Raw genomic sequence first — 12864 nt, forward strand, 5'->3', positions numbered from 1 at the left:
TGTACTGTGATGATGTATGTATTGAAACTTAACATATTTTCATTTGAAATGAATGGATTAATGAAATCTAGGTTTATTCGGTTACATATAATTCTGTCATCTTAATGGTGTTAGTCAAGTACTTAGTAAGGAGAGCTACCATTTTTCTTCTTATGCATGAAAAAATCAACTTCCAATTGAATCTTTGTGTTTACTTATGTTTGTATACAGTATTCATATTGTAATCTTCTCTTGTCACATCAGTAAACTAAAGCAAGAAATATCCCAGGAAAAAAAAATTTTGGTTGTAAAAATTTCAAGAAATAAACAGAATATTTATCATCCAAAGCCACTGAGTCAACATTTAATGGTTATGCATAATTAGGTTTATTGATATGAGTATCACATTGTCAATATCATATATTTATGAAGCAAGAAATCTGTGATGGTCATTTTCTCTGAATGATGTAGTCCCTGTATGCCAAACTACTTTTAGCATTCCCTGAATGTACATTCATCAAATATTCCACACTGCTTCTTAAACATTTGAGTTGGTAATTTACAGAAACTGTTCTTTATGTTTTGTCATTTTTTTATGAAGTATTTCATCTCAAAAATCAGTGAAAATGAAATTTCTTTAGTAGTAGTTGTTTAGTAGTAGTTGTAGCTTCACTGATAAAAAAAACAAACATATTTAGAAAAATGACCCAGTAAATGGCAAACTATTGCATTAACACTAATAAAACCAAATTAAAACCAGATTAAAACTGAACAAAGTATCGTAAATGTAGGACTAAATTAGCACATATATCACAAAATATTGCATCATTTTCTTTTTGCATTTTTATGAGGAAATTATCAAATATGATACTAAAAGTATGTTTATACATATTTTCAACTGATAAAGTTTCATTCAGGAGAAAAACAGGAGAAAAATAGGAGAAAAAAGTGAAAAAAACAAAACAACAACAACAACTATTTACTTGTGGTACCTGCTTAATACTTGAATAAGCACTAATTAGGTATTTGTTCTCAGCATGATTTTCTGTTCCTGGTTACATACCTGCTTTATCCAACACCAGAAAAACAAAACAAGACAGAGACTGATGTCAATCTTTAATCTTTTTATTTTCTTGTGGCAGTTGTTACAGTCATGGGTCCCTTCAGAGAACAAATGTTCCCTCCAGTAAGGTTAATTTAGTTGGAGGACATGGTGCTCTTGATCCAGGAGTTGTAGTTGCAGACCTTGGCATAGACACCAGGCTTGTTCCTCTGGGCACAGCCGTAACCCCAGGACACCACACCCTGCAGCTGACCATTGCACACCACGGGGCCACCAGAGTCACCCTGACAGGAGAAGAGGCAGAGACAACAGGGTGAGACGCAAGATGAGAGCAGGGCTGTTTTGAAGTTTGGTCGGTACCACTTTGAAATACAGTGATGATGACTTTTGTTCCTACCTGGCAAGAGTCCTTTCCTCCCTCAAGGAATCCAGCGCAGAACATGTTGGAGGTGATCTGTCCGGGGTAGGAGCTCCTGCAGCTGCTGTCGCTCAGGATGGGGGCATCCAGGCACCTCAGGCGATCAGGGTAGTTGCCTAGAGGGGAAGGAAAGAATGTAGTATATATGAATTTTGCCATCAGTTTCTAACAGGTTTTTACCTGAATGTGATTGTTGCTGTTTCCTTACTGCCAGAGCTGCTGGTGTTTCCCCATCCGGAGATCAGACAGCGAGTGCCTGAGCTGGCACAGCTAGAGGGCAGGGACACGGTGCGGACGTAGTTGTTCAGGGTGGCGGGCTTGCTCAGCTTGATCAGCATGATGTCGTTGTCCAGGTTGCGGCTGCTGTAGCGGGGGTGCTTGATGACCTTGGCAGAGTTGATGAACTGCTCAGTGCCCTCATTGACAGCGATGTTGTGCTCACCGAGACGGACCTGGATGCGGCTGCGGAGAGAGAAATAGAGGTGGTGGTGATGGATCAATCAACTATCAGCTATTTTCTACATTCAGCATTGCCAGATATAGGGTAAGGCTGGAATGTGACTGCTTCTTAGTTTGTTAAGTCTCAAGAAAATGCAAGCTTGTTAATTCTGAGCCAGTAGATGTTTACTCACGACTTGTAGCAGTGAGCGGCAGACACCACCCAGGTGCTGGAGATCAGGGAGCCTCCACAGAAGTGGTAGCCAGAGCTCAGAGAGACCTGGTAGGCAACAGAGTTCTTTCTGCACTCGTATCCTCCCACAATCTTGTCGTCCTCATCCTCAATGGGGGCAGCAACTTCAACACAAAAATAAGGTGTTACAGTTGTACCTATTTTGAAATGGGTTTAAAACTCATCACTTCATTTGGAGGTTAGCAGTAACATAATCTAGAACTCTTTTCATCCTGCTATAACATTCAATACAGAAAGTAATGAAGAAAATCAGCTTTGCCCCTAAATTTAGTCTCCATGCATAAAACTACAAGAGCTTACATGCCACAGCGAACAGGGTCAGAAGAATGAAGTACTTCATGATTGCGTCGTGCAACTACTAGACCTACACAAGCTGCACTGGGTCTTATATATGTAACCTGATGGCTCTTTATCTGATATTCTCAAGGATTTGTACTTTTCCGTGTAGCCTACTGTACACATTGATTAAACATTATCTCCCCTGGGAAACGGCAGCATGGTCAAAGAGAGCAACACGTGGATGCACACGACTCATTCATTGAGAGAGTCATCTGTCAGTTGAATTTTAATTCTCTGCAACACTAAAGATTTGAATCTTGCAATTACAATGCTTAATTTAATATTATATTTAATATTTAATTTAATACTGAATAAAATAAATAACAGATAAAGATTGAACATTATTTATTATTATGGAGAAATTACAATAATTTGTTATTCATTGTATTGAAATAGGCCTATGTATTGCAATAACATTCTGAAGTGTATAAAATGAAATAACTGCCAGTGATTTTAGACATAATACAGGCTAACTAATTTAATGTAATAAAAACGTGATTATTACGGGGCTGTGATCACAGTGTTAAGCTACGACCATTATTCCTTCAGATCCCATTAAAGATTATTGCAATAAATCGATGATATGCCACCTGGTAGTTGTACCTGACCTGAGTCTGGCTAATGTTTACATTTTCCTAACTTTGCTTGGTCCTGAACATACCCCCTTAGTGACGTCAATAGAAAGCGACTGTCTTCGGTTTGTGTATCGGCAGGTGAGCTAACAGCTGCATCAAATGTGTTTTGGTTTTGTTTTGCCTCTCGTGTACTTATCATGAGGTAAGAAATAGAACATTTTCACCTTTGTACCCAGGTGTAGTTGTTTTTTGCTGGCATTTCAGATGAGGTTGCAGCTTAACTTGGTCCTGTGGTAGCGAGTTAGCTAGCTACATTGCAAGATCAGCACCTAATGTATGCGGAATGCGCAACCATTGCGGATGTGGTGCAGAAAAAAATGCGCATCGATGCGACAGAATACAGAAGTCAACATCACTGCCAAATATGAGCATAGCTATTTGAATATTCTACAGCGACGATGTTGTAAACAAGGTTATGTTTTGTTCTTGCATTTCAGCTCTAGGAGCGATCCCCTACCTGGATGTTGCAACTTGCTGTAAATCAGCTGACCGTTTAGATGCAGCACTTAAGCCTCTCCAGTTGTACACCTTGAACTTCTTGCACTTAAGTTTTTTTCATAAGGCACATGTGTTTTTATAAACATATCCATATCAATGAAAATGATAGAAATGGATTTAAATGACTGTAGCTAGCCATAAATGTCTCTCTTGACTCCGTGGTCTAATCAGGAACAGGATGAATGTATCTTTAACGAACTTGCACAACTTGATTACTTGAATAACTTGATACATAATGTTGAAAATCAAAGTACTTATTTATGTTTCCCCTTAATGATATAGCTGTATATTTCATATGCAGCATCAGCCTGTAGTCTGTGTGCCACTAGTACCCTAAGCAGGTTAATAATTATTTGATATAATGTACTTAGCACTTGTAATATACTTTGCAGTAAGTTCAATCATACGGTGAACTTCCATTAATGGGGCAGAAGCTGTCAGTAACAGAATTGGCCCACCAGTCAGTTCTTCTGTAAACCAGGCCTGACTCATGACTGAGTACTACGAGGAGGGGGGGCTGCTGTATGAGCAATCACCTCCCATGCACATCAAGGTGGAGTCTCCCGAGGGACCCTTTGGAGGGGGAGTCTCAGAAGACGGCTTCCCCAGGGAGGATGAGGACTCGGAGGGCAGCTGTGACCAGAACAGTGGATTACCTGGAGGACTACCTTTCAATGTGGTAGTGGTGCATCCTAACATCATGGCGCCAGGCATGTCCTCAGATGACCTCTTGTCCATTGAACAAAGTAAGCTCTAATACGTTCAAGGCCATAATAAGAAACAGGATCCCACACATCCTTTATGTTTAAACTGCTGCTCAGCATATGCAACAAATAGGCAACAATGTTTTAACATGTAAGATTATGGAATTATTTTATTACCAGTGTATATAAACCCAGTTAGGATAGGCAACAATAAATCAAATTCAAGCTAAACACTTAAAATATTTTTTTAACTAAGGGTATATTTAGCTTCAATATGACTGCTGGTAGCACATCCACAATTGGGAAAAATTCATCTTTAATGCTCTGATGGAGGCTTTTCTTGCCAAAATGTGTTATTGCTTTGTGGTGTGTGCCACAAAACACAGACATGTGCCAAAAGTGCCATAAAGGAAATGCAAGTATTGAATGTAGTCATTTATTTCCAATTTTGGATGTGCTCCTTCACTCTTTTTTGAGTAGTCATATTGGATTACATATTTTTTTTGGCTCAGCACTCCACAAACAAGAATTCCCTTGTTGAGGTGCACTTCTCTGCCTCACACAGCACATTTAGCTTCACTTTCTTTTTTCTCTTTTTTTGGGGGGCATCTTCTCGCCTCTTTCTCTGCAGACAGAGCAATGTCAGCAGCATTGGCTGCTGGTGGCGCAGGTAAAAGGAAGAGTCGTTTCAGTGGAGCAGAGCTGGAGGTGTTGGTGTCAGAAGTAACTCGGTGTGAAGGAGAGCTGTTCGGTCCTGCAGGAAGGCTCCGGCGACGGGAGAGAGAGCGCATCTGGGCAGGAATCCTGGAGAGAGTCAACGCCGTGTCCAGAGTCCCACGTACCCTTCGAGAGGTGAAGAAGCGCTGGGATGACTTGAAGAGACGCAATGGGGGCAGGCTGGCAGACGCCCGCCACCGCAGCTGTTACCTGCCATCCAGCAGAGGGGCGTCAATGCTTGGACGGCCATCCCAGTCAAGCCCCAGGCTTCAACACACCAGGCAAAAGCAAAGCACCAGACCAAAGGCCAGTTTCCCATGCTTCACTGACTCTGATCCAGGTAAAAATTAGTTGTCTAATTGCTCTGCTATTTTTCTTTGTAGGTTCCTATGATTATAGATGTGATATATATGGTTACATTTTATTAAAGGCTTATTATTTTTCCTTCTGTTGGTTTTTTTTGCAGTTGGAGGAGGGGAAGGATCAGAGAGAGATGGTTTGGAGAAAGATGAGGACAATCCTGAACGCGAGCGAGAGGTGGGAGAGCCAGAGTGTGAAGCAGCAGAGAACAGCATGGAGGACAAATTGGGGTTAGGACTAGGTCTGGGCATAGGACCGCCCCCTCCATCAGAACGGTGGCTGCCTCCTTCCCCCCTCTACAGTGCTCCTTTCCTCAACGGCAGCCCTCAGCCTAGTCCTCAGCCGTCACTTGGAGCACAGCAGGGTCCCCTTGAGGCCCCGCCGCGCAGCTCATGGCTTGAAGATGAGCTCCGAGGGCTAGGAGAAGCAGCCATTCAGCTCGGGGATCGTGTAGAGAAGAGTCTGCGGGAGTTTGGGGAGGGGTTCAGACATGACATGAGAACACTAGTTGCTTCCCAGGAGGCACTCGCAGTCAGTCTACAGCAAAACAATGTCCTCTTGCAAAGGCTTTTAGGAGTGCTTGAGGCGCAGCAACAGCCACAGCAACAACATCGTATTCAACAGCCACACCAGTCACAAACATCCCAACAGCACATACCGCCACAACCGGCTCAGCAGCAGCAGCTACAACAAATCGAGCCACAGCAGCAGCAGCAACAACAGCAACAACAGCAACAACAACGGATCGATCCACCACAGCAACCACAGCTACATCATCAGCAGCAGCCTCATGTAGTACAGCAACAGTCACAACAGCACCAAACGCAAATACAGCAGCCGCAGGTCACTCAGCGTTCAAATAATCAGTCAGCTGGAGCGGTGGTGTCCGCACCATTGCCGCCGGATATACATGGTACTTTTCACCCTGATCCACCCACAGACATAAATGGAACTGTGCAGAGGCCACGGCGAGGAAGAGCTGCAGATCACCGGCGTAGAAGACGGCGTTGAGGGGAAATTACTTCACAAAGACTTGAAGAACACATTGCGCTTATTTATTTGCTGTTTCAAAATCTGACTTGAAATTATGCTCTTTTTCTATTGACAATGTTTCTGTAAAGAATATACTGTAGACTGGGTGTTTTTTGGAGTGAGAGAGTCTTGCTTTCCACTCCATCTCAGACTTATGTTTTTTCTTTGGAGAAGACTGGAGTCAGTGGATAAGAAACTCAAAACACATGAGATAATAGTGATGGCCTTAACATTAGCTTGGTTCCTCAGAAATACATAGTCTTGTGCTCATAAACTCAGACTTCCTGAAAAACAGTTGTTCTGTGGAGTGACAACTTCACCCATGAGACTACATTACCCAGTCAACAACATAGGTGCTCATGTTTAATATGCATGTCATTGTACATGCTTTGCAGCAGAGGTCCGACGCTCATGATGTTCCTACTAGTTCAGTACTGTCTGAAGGCTATAGATACACTAATTACATTGTCATAAAGTACTTGTAATCTGCAGCTGTTACCATATATTGTAGAGGTATATAGCTATTGTAATTACCTGCAAATGTATGCTTGTGCTTTGTTAACAGTTTCATGGTACATATTTCCCGGCCTTGGTTGGACAATAAAGTTAGATTGTGTTCTGTTCAGTGCGTTTTGAGACAAACATGATAAATCTTACAAAAATACCAGTTTTTGGCAAATGACCATTCTCTCCCAAAGGGTTAGGTTAGATGCATCTCAGTAGGCTTCAGGTTTTCATGTCTCTGGTGGAATTTATAAAGCATACATAAGTATGTATAGGGCTATTTATTATAATCTTGCATGCAGTAAGGTTGTGTACGTTGATCGTTGCAAGCAAACAGCAAATGGCCATCATCTGCGTACAATTTTGCACAACTTATATTTTGTAGATAGCTATTGTTCCGCTGAAATGTATCAACTAAACTTTAATAAAGTCAGACATGGGCTACAAATAAATCCATTTGATCGGTCGTGGATTTGTCACATAGTGAATTAATAGTTTCAACGGATACATTGATGGCTCTGTTAAAAAAAACTGATGTAGGAGCAATAGGCTACATAAGTGAGGGTTGCTTGACAGGCGTCTGCTTCCACTCTTGCATAGGAAGAAACAGCGCTACACAACATAAAACCCGCCAGAAAGCGAAAAAAAAAAGCGTATAGTTTGTCACGTTTAAAAAAAAAACTATTATGTGAGTGTTTGGTGTACACAACAGCAAAATCATGATGTTATTGTGAGAAAGGTGTTTAGAATGTTGGACTTTAAATTACATATTCAAAAACGTTGGATTTATGGTAATCAGTGGGGCTTTTATTGTGAAGGTGTTGACCGGAAGTCCGGTTTATTTTTCTGGCTAGGATGATACTTGTGCTCTAGACAAGGGGGTGCATGGGTGAAACATGGCCGCCGTAGACCCATCGGAGTCCCCGAAACGGCAGAAATCCCCTGTCGAGGAGGTGGCAACACCAGGGGAAAAGACCGAGGTGTGCGAATCGGAATGTAATTTAAAACCGGCGGGTGAAATAGCAAGTGCAAAATCCGCGGAGAGCCCCACCGGTGGACAAGAAGCCACTGTTAGCAACGATGGCGATCATATTGCCAGCCATTCTGAGGTTAGTGGCGAGCCTGAAGCTGACACAACGACATGTAATTCACTGGAAGATCCAAAATCGACAGAAAAAATGGCCCACAACACCGAGGTGGCTAGCAGCGTTCAGCGGAGTTTCGACTGGTCCGACACGGAAGACGACGATGAAGATTTGCAAACGCGCAAGGAAAAAATTGGGAACTCTGGTATGCTAACGTTGTTTCTGTGTATTTATACTAGCTTTAGCTTCCAGGCTAACGTTAGCTGTAGCTCTCACTACCGCTTTAACCCACCAGCATCTGGAGTAACGTTAGTTTCCATAATATAAACAAGTTACCCTCCGCCAAAATGGTTTGTTCTCTGTGCTTGAATGGGGCCACTCTTTTATTAGCATACAGTTTATTAGGTGACCGAAATATCAGCAACCACTGATGAGGTAGGTTGCTTATTGCTCATTATTAGTGAAAATATTACCATGATGTTCTTTTCTCCTCTAGACCACAATAATGATGTGGAGAAACCCGAGGTGCAGCCAGATACACTTGTTGAAGCTACCTCTGATGCAGATGCGCAAGAGATTCACAAAGAAAAGTCACATTCTGACGAGAAGAGCACCGTAAAGGATGTGGGTGACAAACTGGTGGGAGAAGTTGATGGGATAGAGGAAGTGGAAGATGATGGTGATGATGAAGATGCAGGTAGAGGAGAGGAAGCTGATACATTTGCTAAACCAAGAAGGTGGGGTCTGCAGTGCAAAGAGTGTGGGATGAGGTTCACCCGACGTGAGACGTTCAATCTTCACCGTCACTTCCATGCACACGAGGATGAGCTGACCCCCCTTACCTGTAAAGAATGCGGCCTTACCTTTCAACACCGCAGCAGCCTCATCAAACATCGAAATGAGCATAAAGAGAAGGAGGAGCAAGTCATAACTCCAAAGAGGGAGGTACACACAAGGGAGATACACACAAGGGATGACAGGAGTTTTAAGTGTGCCCAATGTGAGAAAATTTTCCCTACAGTGGATAAGCTGAGGGACCACAACTGCAACAGTATCCCAGAAAAGCCTTACCACTGCCCCCTGTGCCGCCAAGAGTTCCAGTTTAAGGTATCTGTCACCAAGCACATGCAGTCCCACTCCCTGGAGAGCATCTTTACATGCCAAGAGTGCTATCAGAATTTCCCCGACAGTGCGACCCTGCGGTTACACCAGCGATGTCATGCCGCCCTGAAACCCTACGAATGCCCTGAGTGCGGCATGGTATTCAAACACTACTCTGTCATGGAAGACCATCGTCGTAAGCACACGGAGAACATGCGCTCTCACCAGTGCAATGTCTGTGGTAAGACCTTCAAGTATAGCAGCCTCCTGCATCAGCATCAGTATCTGCACACAGGCCAGAAGCCCTTCCGCTGCCCCGAATGCGGTAAAAAATTTGCCTTTGCCCAGAACATGAAGGCGCACTGCCGTCAGCATAGGCTGCATGATAACAACCCCCTCTCCTCTGCTGATCAGCCTAGCAAGCAGGCCCCTGTGCCTGTACATGAGACAGCTAGAGGACCGGGAAAGGAGAATACAAACCAGAGCGAGGAACCAAAACGTGTGTTCAGCTGTCCCCTTTGTCCACAGACCTCCTATACACCCGCTAACCTGAGAGCCCACATGCTTATTCATGAGGCAGAGTATGAAAAGATTGACAGCAGATCCAGGCCTGCAAGGGAGGATGTTGACAAGACCTGGGAAAAAGGACACACCTGTCCCCACTGTCCAAGTATTTTTCGTGATGAGCCAAGTTTCTATGGACATTTGTTAAAAGTCCACAAGTCTATAGCACACTATTTAGAAAAGGTGAAGACAGGACCTGTACGAAAAGCTTCTCCATTTAGTAGTGATAATGTGCAAGGAAAATGGAGGAGTGATGGAATAAGTAGTAAGTCATACAAGTGTTCAGAGTGTGGCAAAATGTTCCGTCACCGCTCGGTGTTAGAGTTGCATATGCGCATTCATTCCAAGGACAAGCCTTACCAGTGCAAAGTGTGTGGCAAGGGCTTTCGATTCAGCAGCTACCTACAGCAACATCTCATCATCCACACAGGCAAGAAGCCATACAAATGTCCTGACTGTGGGAAGGACTTTGCCTTCCTTCAGAACATGAAGACCCATCAAAAGCTGCATCAAGAGAAACCATTCCGTTGTACTAGCTGCCGTAAAGGTTATAGCGATGAGGCCCAACTTCAGCACCACATGTTGTCTCATAATGGGGAGAAACCTCATAAGTGTGACCTTTGTGACAAGAGCTTTGGATTAGCCTATCTGCTCCGTGATCACATGAACACACATACAGGAGAGAGACCTCATCGCTGTGACGAGTGCCACAAATCCTTTTCCTGGTTTAGCAGCCTCCTAGTACATCAGAAAATCCATGCTCGCAAGCGCCAAGGTTTCAGCCAGTATAATTCCTTTCCAGCGGGCACTAGGATGAGAGGCAGGGGGAGCAGGGGAAGGAGAGGGGGTAGGTTTGCGTGGACCTGGCCTAGATCAGTGGGAGCCTCAGGGATGGTTGCCTCTCAGCAGCCACCTCCATATCAAGTTCCTACACTGAGAGATGCTGAGTTGCACAGGAGGGCAGTCCAACCACACACTCCCATGCTATCATCTCGCATGGAATTACAAGGCAGACAGCAGAAGGAGCCGTGGCTGTCAGAGGTTCACCCTCCACCAGTCCAGTGGAAGGTGGATGGTGGAGAAGTAATGCCTGTTCCACTGTCTCAGCAGTCTCAGCCACATTTAGCACCGCAGCAGACACAGTTTGACAGCCCACCACAAGCAGGCCTACAGCAACACCATCAGAGAAGTCCAGGCTGGATAGATAGCCCTTTGATATCTCAGTCTGGCCCGACTTCAGTTCAGAGTTTAGAGTCATTGCACATGAAAGAGGGCACTGTTTCAATTGTCAGCTCCCTTCCAGCAGCTGTGCCAAATAAATCCAGTCCGTCAGTTGTGAGTGAGATTGAGCAGCACAGACAACCCAAGTCTGTGACTTGGAGTAGCACACCGGCACCCACAGCACTAGCCTCCACTAGCTCTTCGCAACATGAATTTCCTGTTTCCCCAACCTACATGGAAGGGGCAGCACTTTGGAGTGTAAGACCTACTCCGCTAGCATCAACTTCACAGAGCTCTCCAAATAAGCTTGGTCAAGAGCTTCAACTGCCAAGATGGTCAAGTGCCCCAGTGTCAACGCAAAAGGCTGGGAATGAGCCATCCACACCATCTAAAAAAGATGACAGTAGAGTGTGGGACTTAAGTAATCCTCAAGTAATACAGTCGACTGTTAGCCAGCCAGAAAAGCCATGGAATGGTTGTGAGCCGCAAAAACAGTGGGCTTCAGGCTTAGCAGGTGCATCCACCTCAGCTCAAATAGACCAAAGCAGTGCTATGTCCGTTTCAACCCCTGTATCTCATGGGGTAGGTAGCACCTTGTGGGACTTCCAAACACCGGCAGGCATTCCAAAGACTATAAGCCCCTCTGACAAATTAGGCAGTAATCAAGAATTTCAGCTACAGCAAAAGCAGGTGTCATCTGGCTGGGCCAATGTACAAAGTCAGACATCCACTCAAAAGGTTCCCATCTCCATACAATATGAGCCTCACCGTTTTGCCCATGGGATAGGAACAGCGGTATGGGGTTTCCAAACTAATCCAGTGGGTCCTCAAACCCTGCTCGCTGGCCCACTCAAACCAGGGAATGGACAGGAGCTGCAGCATCAACCAATGGTAACGGGCACTCAAATAATCATAAATCAGCCTTCTCCCTTTTTCTCACCTCCACTTGCTCCGCTCCCCCCTCTTGCTTTGCCTGGCCCTCACCCTCTTCATTCTGTCGCAGTTGGTGCACTTTCAAGACCTCCACACCCAAATATCTTTTTCACACCACAGGCAGTCATGAGCGAGAGGCCACACTTGTCACAGACCCTGTCCCTACCTCAGCTTGCCCCACGGACAGAACCTCACAAACTTGGAGCCCGTTTGCCTTTTGCCCCAGAACGGCTTCTTCAGTGCATGATATGTGGGTGCTCTCTTCCTCGGGAGTTGGATCTACAGATGCATTACCTGCAACATGCACAAGGAGAGATTTGACAGTTTTACACTAGCAACAAGGTTTAGCTTTTTTGGTTTTTATAATTTCTGTCCAATAGAGCCTCATTTATTTGAACCTCAGATGTCCAATTTGACCAGTTAACTGGATGGGCATTATGAATGAAAAGATGTATGTGAAACTTTATTCAGTTGGTTGTGCACAATTAATGGAATTAATGTTGTTATATGCGATTTAAAGTCTTTCAGCTCCACATTAGACTGTAGACTGTTAATTGGAGTAGGAGGTGTATATGCATGTGCCATTGAATGAGTTTCACTGTCATTTTAAATGCATTTAAGTTATCCAAATATTTCACTGGTTTAAACAACTTCTGATGGGTGCAGATTAGTGTGGTTCTACTACATTTCATTCATTGCCAATGAAGTTTAGGTTCAGACAATATTAGTACTTTTCTAGTTCTGTTCAGATGTCATAAACCATTTGAACTGTGTTTCTTCATGTACAGTATACTGTGTGCCTTTATGAGTACAGTCTGCATGTCTGCTGTCTTGGTATTCTAGGCCTAGTTTGTGCTAAAGGTAGACTCAACAATGTGACCTCACTCCCAATATACAGAGCAACTCTTTCTAAGATACTGTAAACAAATGCAATTTTTTGTTTTTTGGGGGGAGGGGGGACTATGGTGCTCACATCTTACATGTGTCAGAACATACCATGAAAAGGTCACTGGGTACAAT

General features: G+C 44.0%; 3 protein-coding genes across 3 annotated transcripts; 2 read left to right on the forward strand and 1 right to left on the reverse strand.

The window, feature by feature from the left end:
• Positions 1-1176: 1176 nt before the first annotated feature.
• Positions 1177-2491, reverse strand: LOC139646021 (trypsin-3-like). Its single transcript, XM_071521917.1, has 5 exons — positions 2452-2491; positions 2093-2255; positions 1669-1922; positions 1440-1576; positions 1177-1326 (listed from the first exon to the last, which is right to left on the reverse strand). The coding sequence occupies exons 1-5, from the start codon at positions 2489-2491 to the stop codon at positions 1177-1179; spliced, it is 744 nt and encodes a 247-aa protein (XP_071378018.1).
• A 1795-nt stretch (positions 2492-4286) lies between these two features.
• On the forward strand, positions 4287-7377 carry LOC139646020 (uncharacterized). The gene is made up of 3 exons (XM_071521916.1): positions 4287-4369; positions 4959-5384; positions 5511-7377. The coding sequence occupies exons 1-3, from the start codon at positions 4324-4326 to the stop codon at positions 6413-6415; spliced, it is 1377 nt and encodes a 458-aa protein (XP_071378017.1). The 5' UTR covers positions 4287-4323; the 3' UTR covers positions 6416-7377.
• A 456-nt stretch (positions 7378-7833) lies between these two features.
• Positions 7834-11216, forward strand: LOC139646016 (zinc finger protein 665). Its single transcript, XM_071521911.1, has 3 exons — positions 7834-8230; positions 8522-10475; positions 11153-11216. The coding sequence occupies exons 1-3, from the start codon at positions 7837-7839 to the stop codon at positions 11214-11216; spliced, it is 2412 nt and encodes an 803-aa protein (XP_071378012.1). The 5' UTR covers positions 7834-7836.
• The last annotated feature ends 1648 nt before the right edge of the window (positions 11217-12864 follow it).

This window comes from Centroberyx affinis, unplaced genomic scaffold (genome assembly GCF_046629955.1).
Source record: "Centroberyx affinis isolate AG114_WGS23_722 - 3 ecotype Tasmania unplaced genomic scaffold, CSIRO-AGI_Caff_v1 ptg000942l_1, whole genome shotgun sequence".
Classification (NCBI taxonomy): Eukaryota; Metazoa; Chordata; class Actinopteri; order Beryciformes; family Berycidae; genus Centroberyx; species Centroberyx affinis.

Excerpts from the sequence above, each read along its gene's own strand:
- LOC139646021 (XM_071521917.1), bottom strand. The coding sequence starts at position 2,491 with ATGAAGTACTTCATTCTTCTGACCCTGTTCGCTGTGGCAT. Across the intron at positions 1,577-1,668 it reads AAACACCAGCAGCTCTGGCA|GCAACTACCCTGATCGCCTG; the intron begins GTAAGGAAACAG and ends CTTCCCCTCTAG. Across the intron at positions 1,327-1,439 it reads GAGGAAAGGACTCTTGCCAG|GGTGACTCTGGTGGCCCCGT; the intron begins GTAGGAACAAAA and ends TTCTCCTGTCAG.
- LOC139646020 (XM_071521916.1), top strand. The coding sequence starts at position 4,324 with ATGGCGCCAGGCATGTCCTCAGATGACCTCTTGTCCATTGAACAAA. Across the intron at positions 4,370-4,958 it reads CCTCTTGTCCATTGAACAAA|ACAGAGCAATGTCAGCAGCA; the intron begins GTAAGCTCTAAT and ends CTTTCTCTGCAG. Across the intron at positions 5,385-5,510 it reads CTTCACTGACTCTGATCCAG|TTGGAGGAGGGGAAGGATCA; the intron begins GTAAAAATTAGT and ends TTTTTTTTGCAG.
- LOC139646016 (XM_071521911.1), top strand. The coding sequence starts at position 7,837 with ATGGCCGCCGTAGACCCATCGGAGTCCCCGAAACGGCAGAAATCCCCT. Across the intron at positions 8,231-8,521 it reads GGAAAAAATTGGGAACTCTG|ACCACAATAATGATGTGGAG; the intron begins GTATGCTAACGT and ends TTTCTCCTCTAG. Across the intron at positions 10,476-11,152 it reads AAGCGCCAAGGTTTCAGCCA|GGGCAGCACTTTGGAGTGTA; the intron begins GTATAATTCCTT and ends CCTACATGGAAG.